The sequence below is a fragment of the Egretta garzetta genome, unplaced genomic scaffold (assembly GCF_000687185.1).
Source record: "Egretta garzetta isolate BGI_Z169 unplaced genomic scaffold, ASM68718v1 scaffold272, whole genome shotgun sequence".
Classification (NCBI taxonomy): Eukaryota; Metazoa; Chordata; class Aves; order Pelecaniformes; family Ardeidae; genus Egretta; species Egretta garzetta.
In genome coordinates, this window is record NW_009258966.1 from 1,091,513 (window position 1) to 1,105,569 (window position 14,057).

At 39.2% G+C, this 14,057-nt stretch overlaps 1 protein-coding gene across 1 annotated transcript in view; it reads left to right on the forward strand.

Moving 5' to 3' along the window:
- The first annotated feature begins 8,722 nt into the window (after window positions 1-8,722).
- The window catches only part of DTWD2 (DTW domain containing 2), a 65,156-nt gene continuing 59,821 nt past the window's right edge, over window positions 8,723-14,057 (forward strand). The window contains exons 1-2 of the mRNA XM_009634632.2: window positions 8,723-8,727; window positions 9,515-9,605. Coding sequence (XP_009632927.1) covers window positions 8,723-8,727; window positions 9,515-9,605 — 96 coding nt within the window. The remainder of the gene's footprint in view (window positions 8,728-9,514; window positions 9,606-14,057) is intronic.

A 14,057-nucleotide genomic window follows, 5' to 3' on the forward strand; every position in this document is an offset into this window, starting at 1 on the left:
GTTGAGTGTAGGAGCTGGATACGGTCTTTTTTTTTTTTTTTTTTTTTTTTTTTTTTTTGAGTTTGGGTGTCAAAAAATTTTGACTGAGACCTGCATGCACATGGTCTTATGGCTGTATTCTTTTAAGCAGTGATTTGTGCCAGTAAACCATACTCAGAGCAAATGGGTTAGACCCAAGGTTCCTCTCGTGGAGAGTTGAACAGTGGTGAGCAACAGGTGCTTGGGGATCAGTATAAATACAGGACAACTGTAGAGTGATATTTTGTGGCTGATAGTAATAGTGATTCTGGAATTTTCTGAAACAAAAAGTATATCTTCTTAATAGCACTTGATGATGGATACCTTTTTTCGTGTTACGAATTTTTCGTTCCCGTGATCATGTGATAAGATGTACAACATAGCTATTCATGAAACAGATGCAAATAGGTGTTTTCTTTTGAACTTACTCTCTGCTGGTATTGCTTGATGCCTCTGTCAATTAACTGCCTTATTCTTTGTTTGGGTTTTCTGAAGTCTATTGCTCTGGGCAAAGGCCCAAGATTGTTTCAGTTTTGCAAGAGAACAGTAGTTTTCAAATTGATGGAGAAATCTTGACTGAGTAAGATGGAAAACATAATCAGGGTTTTGGTCAGGAGGGTTGTAGCCCATATTACTGAGAGTAAAGTCTAGAATGGGAAGAAGGGCAAAGGATATAGCTTCTCACCATAGCACATAGGAGTGGGAGGACTGCTGAGAGCTGGTGCCAAGGGAATCTGAATGCTAAGAAACAGTTCTGTGATCTCTTAGCTGCTCACTGGTTGAGAGGTCGGTTGCCTTGTTGAAAGGCACGGAGATGGCTCTGTCTCCCTGTCCTCCTTTCTGTACCTCTTCTCTGACCTATCTCTGACCTCATCCCATTGCTTTTTCCTGTTGCTACATCTCCTGCTCCCAGTAGTTCCAGTGGTGGAATACTGGGTTGGTTCAAAGGCAGCTTTTGTCTAAAAATATTGTATTGCTTTTTGGGTGCTTCTGTTGTATATCATGCCTCTTTATACTGTGACCAAGCTTGATGTGTTGGTAGAGTCTTGTGGCAAGAACAGATGCTGTGTTACATCAACTGTATGACTATCAGAAAAGTCCTCTGGAAACTAACTTGTCAAATATAATGGTGATGTGTTTAATTGGTCACTTTTATGGTCATGTTGGTTTGGAAATTTGTGGTACTGCCTTGAATCTCTTCTGGTACAAAATGCTAAACTTAGTCTGATATACTTTGATGAATTAAAAATGTACCGCTGCAGTGGCTTTTCCTGGAACTGGAGAGAAAAGTTTTGGAACTTGTAACAGGATACATTGCAGGTTTGAATTGATCCAGTTTGATAATGCCCTAAATGTGTCTTTCTAGGAGGGTGCTTCTCAGTTTCTGCCTGGCACTCCAGAGCAATGGAAGGAGGAAGCTGATGTTTGTAGATGTTATACGGAGTCCTGACAATCAAACTCAGTACTTCTAGCTCATTAGCAGCATTCACATTTCCTGTGCACTGGAAAATGATCTTCCACAAAATGGAAGGACACCAAATGACTTCATAGTTCTCTCATGGTGTAGTGGTAGGCTTTTGTATGAATTACAACAAGTATTCCAGCTGAGTTAATTTATTCCTGTGCCAGACTGTTTGAAGTTGCTGTCCCTAATTGCATTGAAAAGAGTACACAAGCCTTTGTACAGGATAACTGTAAAATTTATTTAAATTGTTACCTCTTTACACCTGAAGGCAGTTTGTTTGCAAAGTAGTTGATGCATTTTGTCAGGTAACATGGAAAATAAGCTTTTTCCTGTTGTTTGTGATCTTTTCTCGGGATAGAATATATTTTCTGTGCATGTTGTTAGAGAGGAGGTTAGCAGAATAATTAATCATGTGTTCTTTAAATGCTTCCAGAGCAAATGAAGAGGTTGAGGAGCTGGGGATGAGAAGTATTTGTGTGATTTGCCCAGGTATGCAGGTTGACTAATAGTAGATATCACTATCCGTTTTAAAAGTTGTGTTTTATTAATTGATATATATATAATTAATCATCCTTTAAGTGATAAACTTGAAATTCAAAAGCCACAAAGAAATTTCACTATGATTTGTATTAGATGCTTCTCCATTTAATTACATCATTTTACTCAGGAAACTGGGATACGTTCTATTAAATTGACTGGCTGCACCATTTAAAAAGCCAACCAACCAACCAGTAAACCAAACCAAAACCATACACCTGTTTTATTTTTGACTTCTTGTGGGAAGAAAAACCTCAGCAATATGCCTCTTTTTTTTTCTTTTTCCTTTTTTTCTTCCCAGGAAGCTGGTGCTCTACAGGTTACCAAGTGGAAAAGGAAGTGCTTTGTTGATTGTTCTGGATAATCTCTCCACCTGTGTTTCTGATACTGTGTTTTTGATTTATGTGGCTGTTGACTCTTAATGAAGTTTGTAAGAATTTAATTTTAAATTTTTATGCCTCATGACCAATGAGTTCCAAAGTCTTTTGAAAGAGACTGGAGGAAAGGATGGAAGTTGGAACACAATGGAGTCAAAATAATTTTCCGTGCCTGATTTTTCTCATGAAACACCATTGAACTATGGCTTGGAAATTTTGCTTGAGTAAAGAATGTTCAAAGTAAGCCTAAAAGAAACCTAAACAGTGCTGATGGCTCCTTGAGTTTCTCAGCATTTCATGAGAGCTGTAGCGCTTCTTGGAAAGATAGCTTTACAAAACTTACTTTAAAGAGAAATTGAAGAGCTGGTAGGCATGTAGTTAGAAAACCAAGGCTAAAACAGGATGAGCTTCTATCACATTTTACTTCTGATAAGTTTTTATTTCTTGATCTTGTCTGTGGGAGTCAGTCTTCTGTAGTCTAAGTTGATTTGAATGGTTGTCAGGATAGTAGCAGACATCTTAAAAGTAGAGTAATGCAAGCAGGAGAGTTAAACCAGCAAAATATGATGACCATGAGTTTAATAATTAAATATGGAGTTTGGCAGAGATGATACTTTGTTATTTCTGTGCTCCAGGGTAACTGAGCATGGGACTGAAGGACTACTAGCTCTGCAACTGTGAGAAATACTTACGTGGTGATGTTACACAGCCATCTTGTAGTGCCTTAAAATCACCCAGCCACATTACCTACAGACTACCTGCTACTGAGAAAATAGGGGCAGCTCATAATAATTGAAGCAGTGGTAATGATTGTTTCGGCTCATCCTGTTCAATTTTAAAACAAAGAAGAGGGAGAACTCCAAGTAGTTCCTTCATTTGTTATTTCAGTATTATAGTTCACAGTTTCCTTACTCAGTAGTTTAAAAACATGTGTGAGCTTCAGTTAACAAAGCAGATCAGCAAAGCTTGTATATGTGGGACATCAGCTATGGAATTTCTCATTGAAATCTGACTTACATTTATTAGGACCAAAGGATAGGCATGTTTTCAGAAGTCTCAAGTCTACTGTGTAGACTTAGGTAGAGTGAACTTTAGGCCTGTCTTTAATGTACAGTTCAGCTGGTGGCCATGGCAGTTTGGCTCTTCTTGCAGGATCTATGCTTATTATCAGCAGAGCGACAGGAATACCAAATGCCCTTCCTGGCTGCACTGGCCTTTGGTTTGCCAGATGGACCTTGGCCTTGTAGAGGATGAGGTAATCCACTATTTCACTTTTGTTCAGTGCAAAAGAAAGAGGTTTTCATTTAATAGGGAAGGCTTCTTATCTTCCAAGAAAGTTGTGGCAATTGCATCAGGTCACATGCTGTGTAGCCATAGCGAGCCATAGGGTGAGGGAAAGCAGAAACATGATATGCTCAGCAAATTCTTTTTAAGATGGCAGTAAGCCCTGTCGGCTCCAGAAAGCTACCTGAAAGGAGCTGTAAGATTTTGACCAGAGAAATGCAGAGGTACGTACAGACAAATTTTAGAGCTAAAATACAAAAGGTAAAAAAATAAAGCTAGGCAATCTCAAGCCACTGCAGTTGGTATTGTGTATGTTCATTGTAAATTGTGCAGAATGACTGAGAATAGAAGAATGGCCATACTAGAGCATATTAAAGGTCCGTTTGCACAGCATGCTGTCACCAGCCATGAACAGATGTAGTAATGAGTATACACTCATCATACACTCTTCATCTAAAGAAGAAAGGGTAAGCATATGCTGATACTTCTTTCATTTCTCCAACTGCCTTTAGCTCAGGGGACTTCCTGAGTAGGCTGTGGCTTTGTACAGTAGTGGTGCTTTCACATCCCATGGATTTTTATTTCACAGATCTTTCCAGTTTCCCTTGAACCTGTGTAAAGTTTCTGCATCCACAACATTGGTCAGCAAGGAAATCTGTGGCCCTTGGCACAAGGAATTACTCCTCATGTTTGTTTTTGACTTGGCTTCTCCAGCCTTTTTTTTGCACTTGGAGTGCAAGATGGGGTTAAACCAGAGGCCTATGCAGAGGCATAATAATGTTTGCCGTTCAATTCTTTCATCCTTTCCCAGTAACACTTAACAACTGATCTGCATTTTTGAGAGCTGCCAGGCATTAAACTGCCTTTTTCACAGAACTGTTTGTCATAAGGTCTTACTCCTGCATGTCATGCCACATTAACCTCAGACCCTGGGGTTTTTCTGTATGTTGGGCTAGGATTGTTTCTTCCTAAGTGCATCACTTTATGTTTATCTATGTTTAACTTAATCCACTCATTCTTGTAAGGTTCTTCAGTAGCTGTAGTGGTTAAGGCAGAGGATGCAAAATGTAGTCTTAAAACCATTTTTGATTTGTGTTTGTCTTCTAACATAAAACTAAGAGAAATAACATTTGTTCTCAAATTTTATAAAATTATGGGCTTGTGCCTTTAAAATTCCAACACAGCTTTGTAAAACTCCTGAATGTTGTTTTAATGCATGTGTGTAATAGACTTGTGTTAGTATAAAACATGTATTAAAACATTAGTATAAACCAAACATATGGTAACTTTGTGGCTTTTCTCCAGACTTCACAGGTGGGTTTTGACCTTAAAACCTTTGGTGTTTTGACCTAAACAGTAGAGAAATCGAATTTACTTGAAGCAGCCGTCTCTGTTTGGGCAGACATGTTTCTTTGAAAATACAGAGTCTGGGGCCTGACCTTGGCAATATGTGTTGGAACATGAAAATGTTGCCACAAGTGATAGCAGTTTAAAAACATCAGCTTCCTCTTTATTTTGATGTTGTAAGCATTATTTCTAGAACATGTGTTTGGCACACGAATGCTGAGGATAAAATTGTAACATTGTTATTCTTTGCTTACTCTGGGTTTAAATCCCTGAATTATCTACCTTTAGTTTTTTGAATATGGGTGTAAGAGTACGCTCATTTGCATTTCGAGAATGGTGCCTGTTTTCAGAAGCCCTTTGGACATGTTGTAACAAGGTAAAAGTTAGTGGTGAAGCAAGGGAGGACATGAATATTTGTAGGAAAATCAGAGACTTGGGAAGAGTTTCAGAATTAGCTCACTGTTTTCCAGGCTGCTGCATATTCACTTTTAGAGTATCTCTGCCCAAAAACTAGTATTCTCGCTAAACCTGACATCACAGTACTGCACAGTCCACAGCCCAAGTTTAGTTCTGCTGGAAAAATAGACTAAATGTTATTCTGAAACTGAACATCATTAATTTAGATGTGAATAACAGAAGGAAAGCTATGAGAAGTCTGTGCATGTGCATGGCTGTCTTTTGCAAATGGAGCACTTTTGCAAGACACACAGTGATTTTTTTTTTTTTTTTTGAACTAGAAATGCTGTATTGAAAACCAGGTAACAACCCACTGGATAGCTTTGAGCTGTAGTGAAATTGCATACAGGTGAATAATACAGTAAATATTATCCTCTTTCAGATCCTCATCCCCATCCACGAACTTTTTCCTTAATATTCTGAATACTACTGTTCCTGCTTGGAACAGATTGCTACTTTCATTTCCAGAAATGGGAGAAAACCGTTGTTCAAAATTAAGTAAGTTCCCTGGTGCTGCCCCTACTCTCCTGTAACATCAAGTGCATATGTAGGGCAAGACTGTAGCAGAATCTTTAAACAAAAGAAAAAGACAAAAAGACTTTTCTGCCTAGGTGGTCTTTCTCAGAGCAAAGGCAGCTTTTGTGGTGGTAGAACAGAACTTCCCTTGTTCTGCAGTGTTTCCTATCCCACTGATGTAGGCTGGTAATGTCAGTTTGACGTAGGAATAACGTTTTTTTTTGTCTCGGCACAATAAATATTAGGTACCAAAGTGGAAGTACAGAAATAAGTCTTGTGCCACCAGGACGGGGTTGTAAAAGTACGTATTCAACATAATTAGGTACCTAATAGGGTGCTTAAGGTTAAGTAATGTATATACATATGTAAGTAATTACATTATATTGGAAAGTATTCTATTTGTCGTGGTTTGTTCTCTGCTCCCTACAAATCAAATTATAGGTAGAGTTTGTTCTGTAACTATTTGAAAATGCTTGCTTTCTGAGTAATTTCTTTTTTTTGGTTGGGTTTTGTTTGGTTGGGGTTTTTTTTTTTTGGTGAGGGTAGCAAAGCTTAAAAAACTACCTGTGAAAAATCCAAGCCAGCGTGGAAAATAAAACAAGGACATGCATTAGGGAGATTTGAAAGTAAGTTATATCTAGCCAACTTTTTAATAGTTAAACACCATGAGGTCAGAAATCACCGGAAACTGTTTCCGTCTGCTTATAAAAGCTGGTGAACAATGCAGCTCTTTGGATTGAAGTCACCAGCTAACTGTTTTGGAACGGCTTTGTGTAGTAGATTCTTGTGCCTTAATCTGTCCTTGGTCGAAAATGCTGTAATGGAGAGAACTTTAACAATTTCTCTTGTTAGTGAAACCAGCCATTTCATAATGGGGAGAAACTAAGGAATAGCACTTATTACAAAACTGAGTTTCCACTAAATCTGATGATCAAAAAGAGGATGAGCTTCAACTTAATAATCAGGGCACAGGCAACAAACAACCTCTGTGGGTCTTTGGTTATTCCAGGTTGTTAACAAAACTGTTTTCAGAAAATTCTGTTTAAATTGATTACACGTGAGAAAATTTTGGAAAAAAAACCAGTGGTACGGTGCTGGAGAACTTCTGTTAGACCCACCAGACCTGGAAGCAAGGTTGGTTTGAGTTCATTCATGGTGGAAGTCCCCAGCCCACTGAATAGTGAAATTAACGAGGACTTAATTTTAGGCTCAAAGCCTGTCCATTAATACAAGTAAATAAGCCAAATTTATGCAGGAATAGCAACAGGGAAATGCCAGCACTAGAAGTGTAAAGGGAAGACAGACAGCAGGCCACTGAAACAGCATACCAGAAGAATGTATGAGAATAATTTCCATTTTGTCATTAGGCTGATTTCTTGGCCATGGGCTTTTTAGTCTAAATATTTTAAAATAGTTTTTCCAGTGCTTACTTTGATCCGTACCAATTCCTTCTGTTGCATCAACACTACCCCCACTGCTTTGGATTTAGACTTTTATTGGATAACCTTTAACTGTATACCCTGTGGAGAAGGGCATAGTCTCTGTGTCTCAGTAGTTGGGGCTAGAAGTGGGGGAGTTAAATTACATGACCTGTCAAGTGTTAAAGAGGAGCTTATCTATTGTTACTGCCTTTTTATAATGCCACCATTTACTGGTAAATGCTAATGTTTGACTAGGGAACACTTATACTGGCTTGGATTACTGTAACATTACTTAGTACACTTGGCTGGGCGCATGCTCTTGTGGACAAGCAAGTGCAGCATCAGTCAGGCTCACCATGAACTTGGTCTGGACCTGTCTTCAGAATTTACCTCTCTAAATCGCGTCTGCTGCAGTGATTTCTTACTGTCTTTCATGTGTGACCAACATATAAACTGTCAGCAATAAAGATTACAAGAAAGATGCAGGTGAAGTTGTGCTCTGAGTCCCTAGCATTCTGCTAAAAATCCTGACTATATTTTTTGAGCTCAGAGAGCTCTGCAGGGACAGTATGATTTTTAGTGGTGAATACTGGTAATAGCTTCACTGTTAAGGAAATCCTTCATTTTTCTGAGTTATTGAATAATGTATGCGAGTAACTGTAGTGACTTTTGTGCGTGCACATGCATGCGTGTATGTGTGATTTTGGTGTAACAACTTCAATTATTCTATGTATAACTTTGAGCTTAATTCTTTGCTTCTGTTTGTTCTTGATCATTCAGCCTATCAGTTTCATGCCAAGCAATATTTAAGTTCATTTCTTTAGGTACAGTTCTTCTGCTAGTCATTTTAACAGCTACATGCACTACACCAAAGAATTTTAAATAATTTTCATTTTCTTTTTTTCAGACTTAAATTAGAAGTTCCTGATAAGGATTTTTTGTTTTCGTACTACATGTCTATTACATATTTCAGCATAGACGGTGTCCTGATTTTGGCTGGGATAGAGTTAATTTTCTTTCGACTAGCTAGTATGGGGCTATATTTTGGATTTGTGCTGGAAGCAGGGTTGATAACACAGGGATGTTTTAGCTATGGCTCAGCAGGGCTCCTGCAGAGCCAAGGCCTTTTCTGCCTCTCACCCCACCCCACCAGCGAGTGGGCTGGGGGTGCACAAGAAGCTGGGAGGGGGCACAGCCAGGACAGCTGACCCCAACTGGCCAAAGGGATATTCCATACCATACGATGTCATGCTCAGTATATAAGCTGGGGGAACGAGAAGGAAGCGGGGATGTTCAAAGCAATGGCGTTTGTCTTCCCAAGTCAGCGTTACATGTGATGGAGCCCTGCTTTCCTGGAGATGGCTGAGCACCCGCCTGCTGGTGGGAAGCAGGGAATGAATTCCTTGCTTTGCTTTCCTTGCATGTGCAGGGCTTTTGCTTTACCTATTAAACTGTTTTTATCTCAACCCATGAGTTTTCTCACTTTTACACTTCTGATTCTCTCCCCCATCCCACTGTGCGGGGAGTGAGTGAGCAGCTGGGTGGGGCTGAGTTGCTGGCTGGGGTTAAACCACATCAGATGGAATTATAAAAAATGAACCCAACTATAAATATAGCATGTCTGGGGTTTTTTGTGTCTATACTTATACATTTTCCTATTATAATTCTTCTATTATAAGTGCTATATCAATTATATTTATTACATATTCTATTAGAATTTTTTATCTGTGTGTTGAAACACTAACTTGGTATGAAAAGCAGTAAGAGACTTCTCTGATTGGGGTATGGATACTACTAAGTTGCTCCTCTTGAAGACGATGAAAAGATTTTTGGAGTGCTTTAATCCTAACCAGGCCACAGGAGGTGTCTGAACGCTGTTCTCAAAGTTCTATTTCAAAGAAAACCTTGCTGCTTTATTTTTAGAAACAGGAGTTTCAAACAGAAAATTACCTCAAATTTAATACACTGTGTCATAAGGGGAAGTTCTTAGAGTGCCTCTTGGGATGTGGTATGTATTTGTGCAACCTATTTATGCCATCTTTCATAAATTGCTGATTACTTTTTTTGTTCTCTCACTCCCTTCTGTCATGTAGCCGTCCTCAGAAGGTGTGTTTATGTCCGTTTCTGCCAATACATCCGCTAAAGGTCTCCACCTGCTTGTATATAATTCAGCATCCAGCAGAGGTGAGTAAGGCTGTGGTAATTGTTGGAGTTCAGCTAGAATCTTAATGTAGCATAATGGTAGGAAAGAGGGCATGGCTATCATATAATGATTTTTCCTTTTAAACTTGATGATTGAAATGTCAGTTCACCTGAGTTATTGCATCTTTTATTCAGCTCTTCTGAATTATTGCTTCTTCTGAAGTCTCACCTTATTTCTGCAGCTTCCATGCATGCAAGACATCTTTTCTTCTCTGAATAGGCCTGCTAGAATCTGAAGTCTGCTTGCTTTGGTACAAATTGCAAGAATTAATCTTGACATGGTGGCTCACGGAGGTGCTCAGAGTTGATCCAGGAAGGAATGTGTTTTGATTATAGCAGTTAGTGTTCTGTTAAAAATATGAATTAAGCAATTCATCTTAGTGATGACCGTAGCTGTTTAGCCAATGAAAAACTATAGTCTAGCTTCAGAATAGTATGTTTTTGTTTACATAATAAGAGAATTTATGTTTTCTTATCTGGTAACAATGGAATATGGTGGTGGATCATAAAGGGTTTTAGAAGTTGGACTGCAACTACACTGGAACGGGTTGCCCAGAGAGGTAGTGGAGGCCCCATCCCTGGAAACATTCAAGGACAGGTTGGACGGGGCTGTGAGCAACCTGATCTAGTTAGCGGTGTCCCTGCTGACTGCAGGGGGATTGGACTAGATGACCTCTAGGGGTCCCTTCCAACCCAAAACATTCTATGATTCTATGATACACAGATCTGGACAGATAGTGGGTCTACAAACTAGACTGTGAAGTTCAGAAACCCGTACTCATCAGGTCCACCTGTTTACTTAGCATTGTACAGTAGCTCAATCAGCACACAGAGTCTTTGGCTAGGGAACTTAAACAGAATGTAAGAGAGCAAGTTAGAGAAAAGTGTTCTCTCACAGAGAAACAAAACAGAAGCCATGACATATTGATCCCTAAATGGGAAAGCTGTGATTTTTAATTGGCTACTTATAAGAAGAATATTGTTTTGTGATACTTATTTTGAAAATACATAAGTATATGCCTAAGTCACTTGCTGGAAAAAAAGATGTTTAAAAATGTGATAGAGAACTTTGAACTGTCATTTGAATTGCCTTGAATTTCTTATTCATGGTGGCAGGTATTACAAAACGTTTGCAGATTCTTTTTAGATTTCGTACACCATTCCTGTGTCCTTCTGAAAGGCTATCTATGTACACTTTTTATTACAATCACAACAGCTGTGTGTTACAATGGGATGCAACTTTTCCGTTAGTGTATCTTATGTAATGATAATTCACATGATAAACTAGTATTGGAAGACCACTGTATTTGAAGAGAATCCATCTGAGAGGAAAAATTTAACTATTTGACTATACAAGGGCACTTGGTTTATCAGAGATAAATGCAAACAAATGGTGGGAAGCTAAGAATATTTTACAATGATCTTTGAAAGTGTTTGTCTTAGATGATCATAGGTGATGCTTTTGGCTCCATAACAGCAGAGGCATACCTGACAAAAGATAGGTTCCCTTTGGTGTAGTTGCTCATACTCAAAATACAATCAGTCCTGAAGGCAGATAAGCCTTCTAGACTGTATCTGATCCAGTCTGCCATTTCATTACAGATACACTCTAAGAGTCTGTTTCAAAAGTATCTCATTAAACTAACTGGATAGTGAATATCTTTCCCCTACTGCACATCAGTGCTGACTGTTATCCTCCATGTGTTTCATTATTTATTGGCTTTGGAAGTCCACAGTTCAGTGAAGTATGCCACCAACTATGGTCAAATGTCGCTACTGAGACTTGTATTCAGGTGAGATGTAGGAAGGCAGGAGCAACATTTCCTGTGCTCTGATTAATGTGACTATGTCTCCACATTCCTACTATCCAGAGCTGTGCTGCCAGATAAACTTGTGCAGGTATCAGGTACTGTGAAAAAGAGAGGAATCACTTATTGCAGAGCAGTGGATCCCAGGTGAGGAATCCTACTATCCAGCTTCCATTTTGCATAATAGGTCCATGAACTAATTAGATTTTTATTTGTGAAGGAATCTGAAGAGAATTCAGCATTCCATGTCAAGGGGTAAATACTTGTTTTCTGAATAGTGTGTGTTCCATTGTTCATAATGAGAGTAATTTAAGAATTGAGTTTATAGAAACACAGTATCCCAAACCCAGCATCAGGACTAGTGGAAAGGTGAAGGAGTTATTTGCCTAGCCTAATTTCTTTTTCTTCTTTGCATATAGATACATATATATAAAAGTAAATAAAATAATTTTGTCATTTTTCCCTTCTCATGCCTACTGTTATGAACCTTATGTCAGGTCAGTGGCATAGCTAGGTGTAGAAACCCCTGCACATTTTTTTTTTACCTTTGCCTTTTAACATCCTTGGAATGACCTCCATCAGAGCGTAGGCCATCATGTACTTTTGAAAACCTGAGCAATGGGTATAACTCAGGACAGAGCCCTTAAAGCATAGCAGAGGGTATCTGTTTAGGTTGTTCTGCTTCCCTGCCTTCTTTCTTTCTGTAATTGCAAGAATTTTCAATGTTAAGCATCTGAGAAGAAAATTAGACTGTGTGTATTTGATGGATTTGTATATTGATCTAATGCCAGTAATTAGCTTTGACTTGCTCATTATAATACCTCTTCTGTATAGTATTCCTTAATGAACAGTAAGAATCAAATATAAGGGGAAAATTTTTGCTAATTGTCCTAACAATTCATAAACAAAAATGGAGGAAATATATATCTGCTGGCTTTAATAAATATTTGTATTAGTTAGAACTGTCCTGTTCATTGTAGATGGATAATGCTATGCTAATCAAAAGTACCACTAATTCCCAGAAAAGAAAAAAAACAAATGCAAAAGTAAGTCGTTCTGGGTCTGACTGGGATGGAGTTAACTTCCTGGTTAGCAGCCCTCATAGTGCTGTGCTTTGTATTTGTGGCTAGAACAGTGTTAATAACACACCAGTCTTTTGGCCACTGCTGAGCAGAGCTTGCACAGTATCAGGACTTTCCCTCAACCCCCACCCCCCTCCAAAGGCCAGTAGCCTGGGGGTGGGCAAGAGATGGGGAGATGACATAGCCAGAACAGCTGAACCAAGCTGACCAAAGGGATATTCCATACCATATGATGCAATAAAAGTTGTGGAAGCAGGGATGGCATTTGTTACTATGGTGGTTGTCTTTCTGAGCAACCTACATGTGCTGAGGCCCTACTTCATGGGAAGTGTCTGGATATTGCCTGCTGATGGGAAGTAGAGAATAAAATCTTTATATTTTCCTTTGCTTCTGCACATGGCCTTCACTTTTCTTTATTAAACTGCCTTTATCTTGACCCACAAGTTCATTTTCATCCTATTTTCTCCTTCCTGTCCTGCTGAGTAGCAGGAGTGATAGAGTGGCTTAGTGGGCACCTGAAGACCAAGCAAGGTCAACCCACCACGTAAGTCCTCCGATCCTATTTCTATTTATGTGCTTCAATGGTCAAATAATGAATAAGCAAAGAGTTGCAAATCACTGTTAGAACACTGAGAAGGACAAAGTTGAGAGTAACTGCTCACTTTCAAACCAGTAAATGGAAAATAGCTGAAATGATAACAAATAGGTTAGATATAGTCTAGTTAAATACAAATGGTTTTTAATGAAAAAAATTATAAACAAGTGAAACTTTTTTTAGTGTTAATTTGACTTAGCTGTTCTTAAGCTGCTGTTCTCAAACAGTTCCTTCAGCTTTTGAATTTTATGCTTTATCTTCCTGTAAACGTGGATTGTTTTTCAGATTGGAAGATTCCATTTTCCCTGTTGGTAAGCAAATGTAATTATTTGATATGAAAGGTAGTTCTGAAGTAATGATATGACATTGGAGGGAACAGTTTGTGGTGGTTTGACCCTGGCTGGACGCCAGGGGCCCACCAAAGCCACTCTATCACTCCCCTGTTTAACCGGACAGAGGAGAGAAAAGTAAATCAAATGGCTCATGGGTCAGGATAAAGGACAGGGAGAGATCGTTTGTCAGTTACCGTCGGAGGCAAAACAGACTCAACTTGATAAAATTAATTTAATTTATTACCAATCAAAATCAGAGAAGGAGAGGATAAAAAACCTGCTAAATCTTAAAACACCTTTCCCCACCCCTCCTTTCTTCCTGGGCTCAACTTCACTCCCAGTTTCTCTACCTACTCCCCCCAGTGGCGCAGGGGACAGGAATGGGGGTTGGGGTCAGTTCATCACATGTTGTCTCTGCCGCTTCTTCTTCCTTGGGAGAGGACTCTTCCCCTGCTTATGCGAGGGGTCCCTCTCACGGGACACAGTCCTCCACGAACTTCTCCAACGTGAGTCCTTCCCACGGGCTGCAGTTCTTCACTAACTGCTCCAGCATGGGCCCATAATTTCCACAGGGTGCAATCCCTCAGGAGCAGACTGCTCCCGCGTCGGGCTCCCCC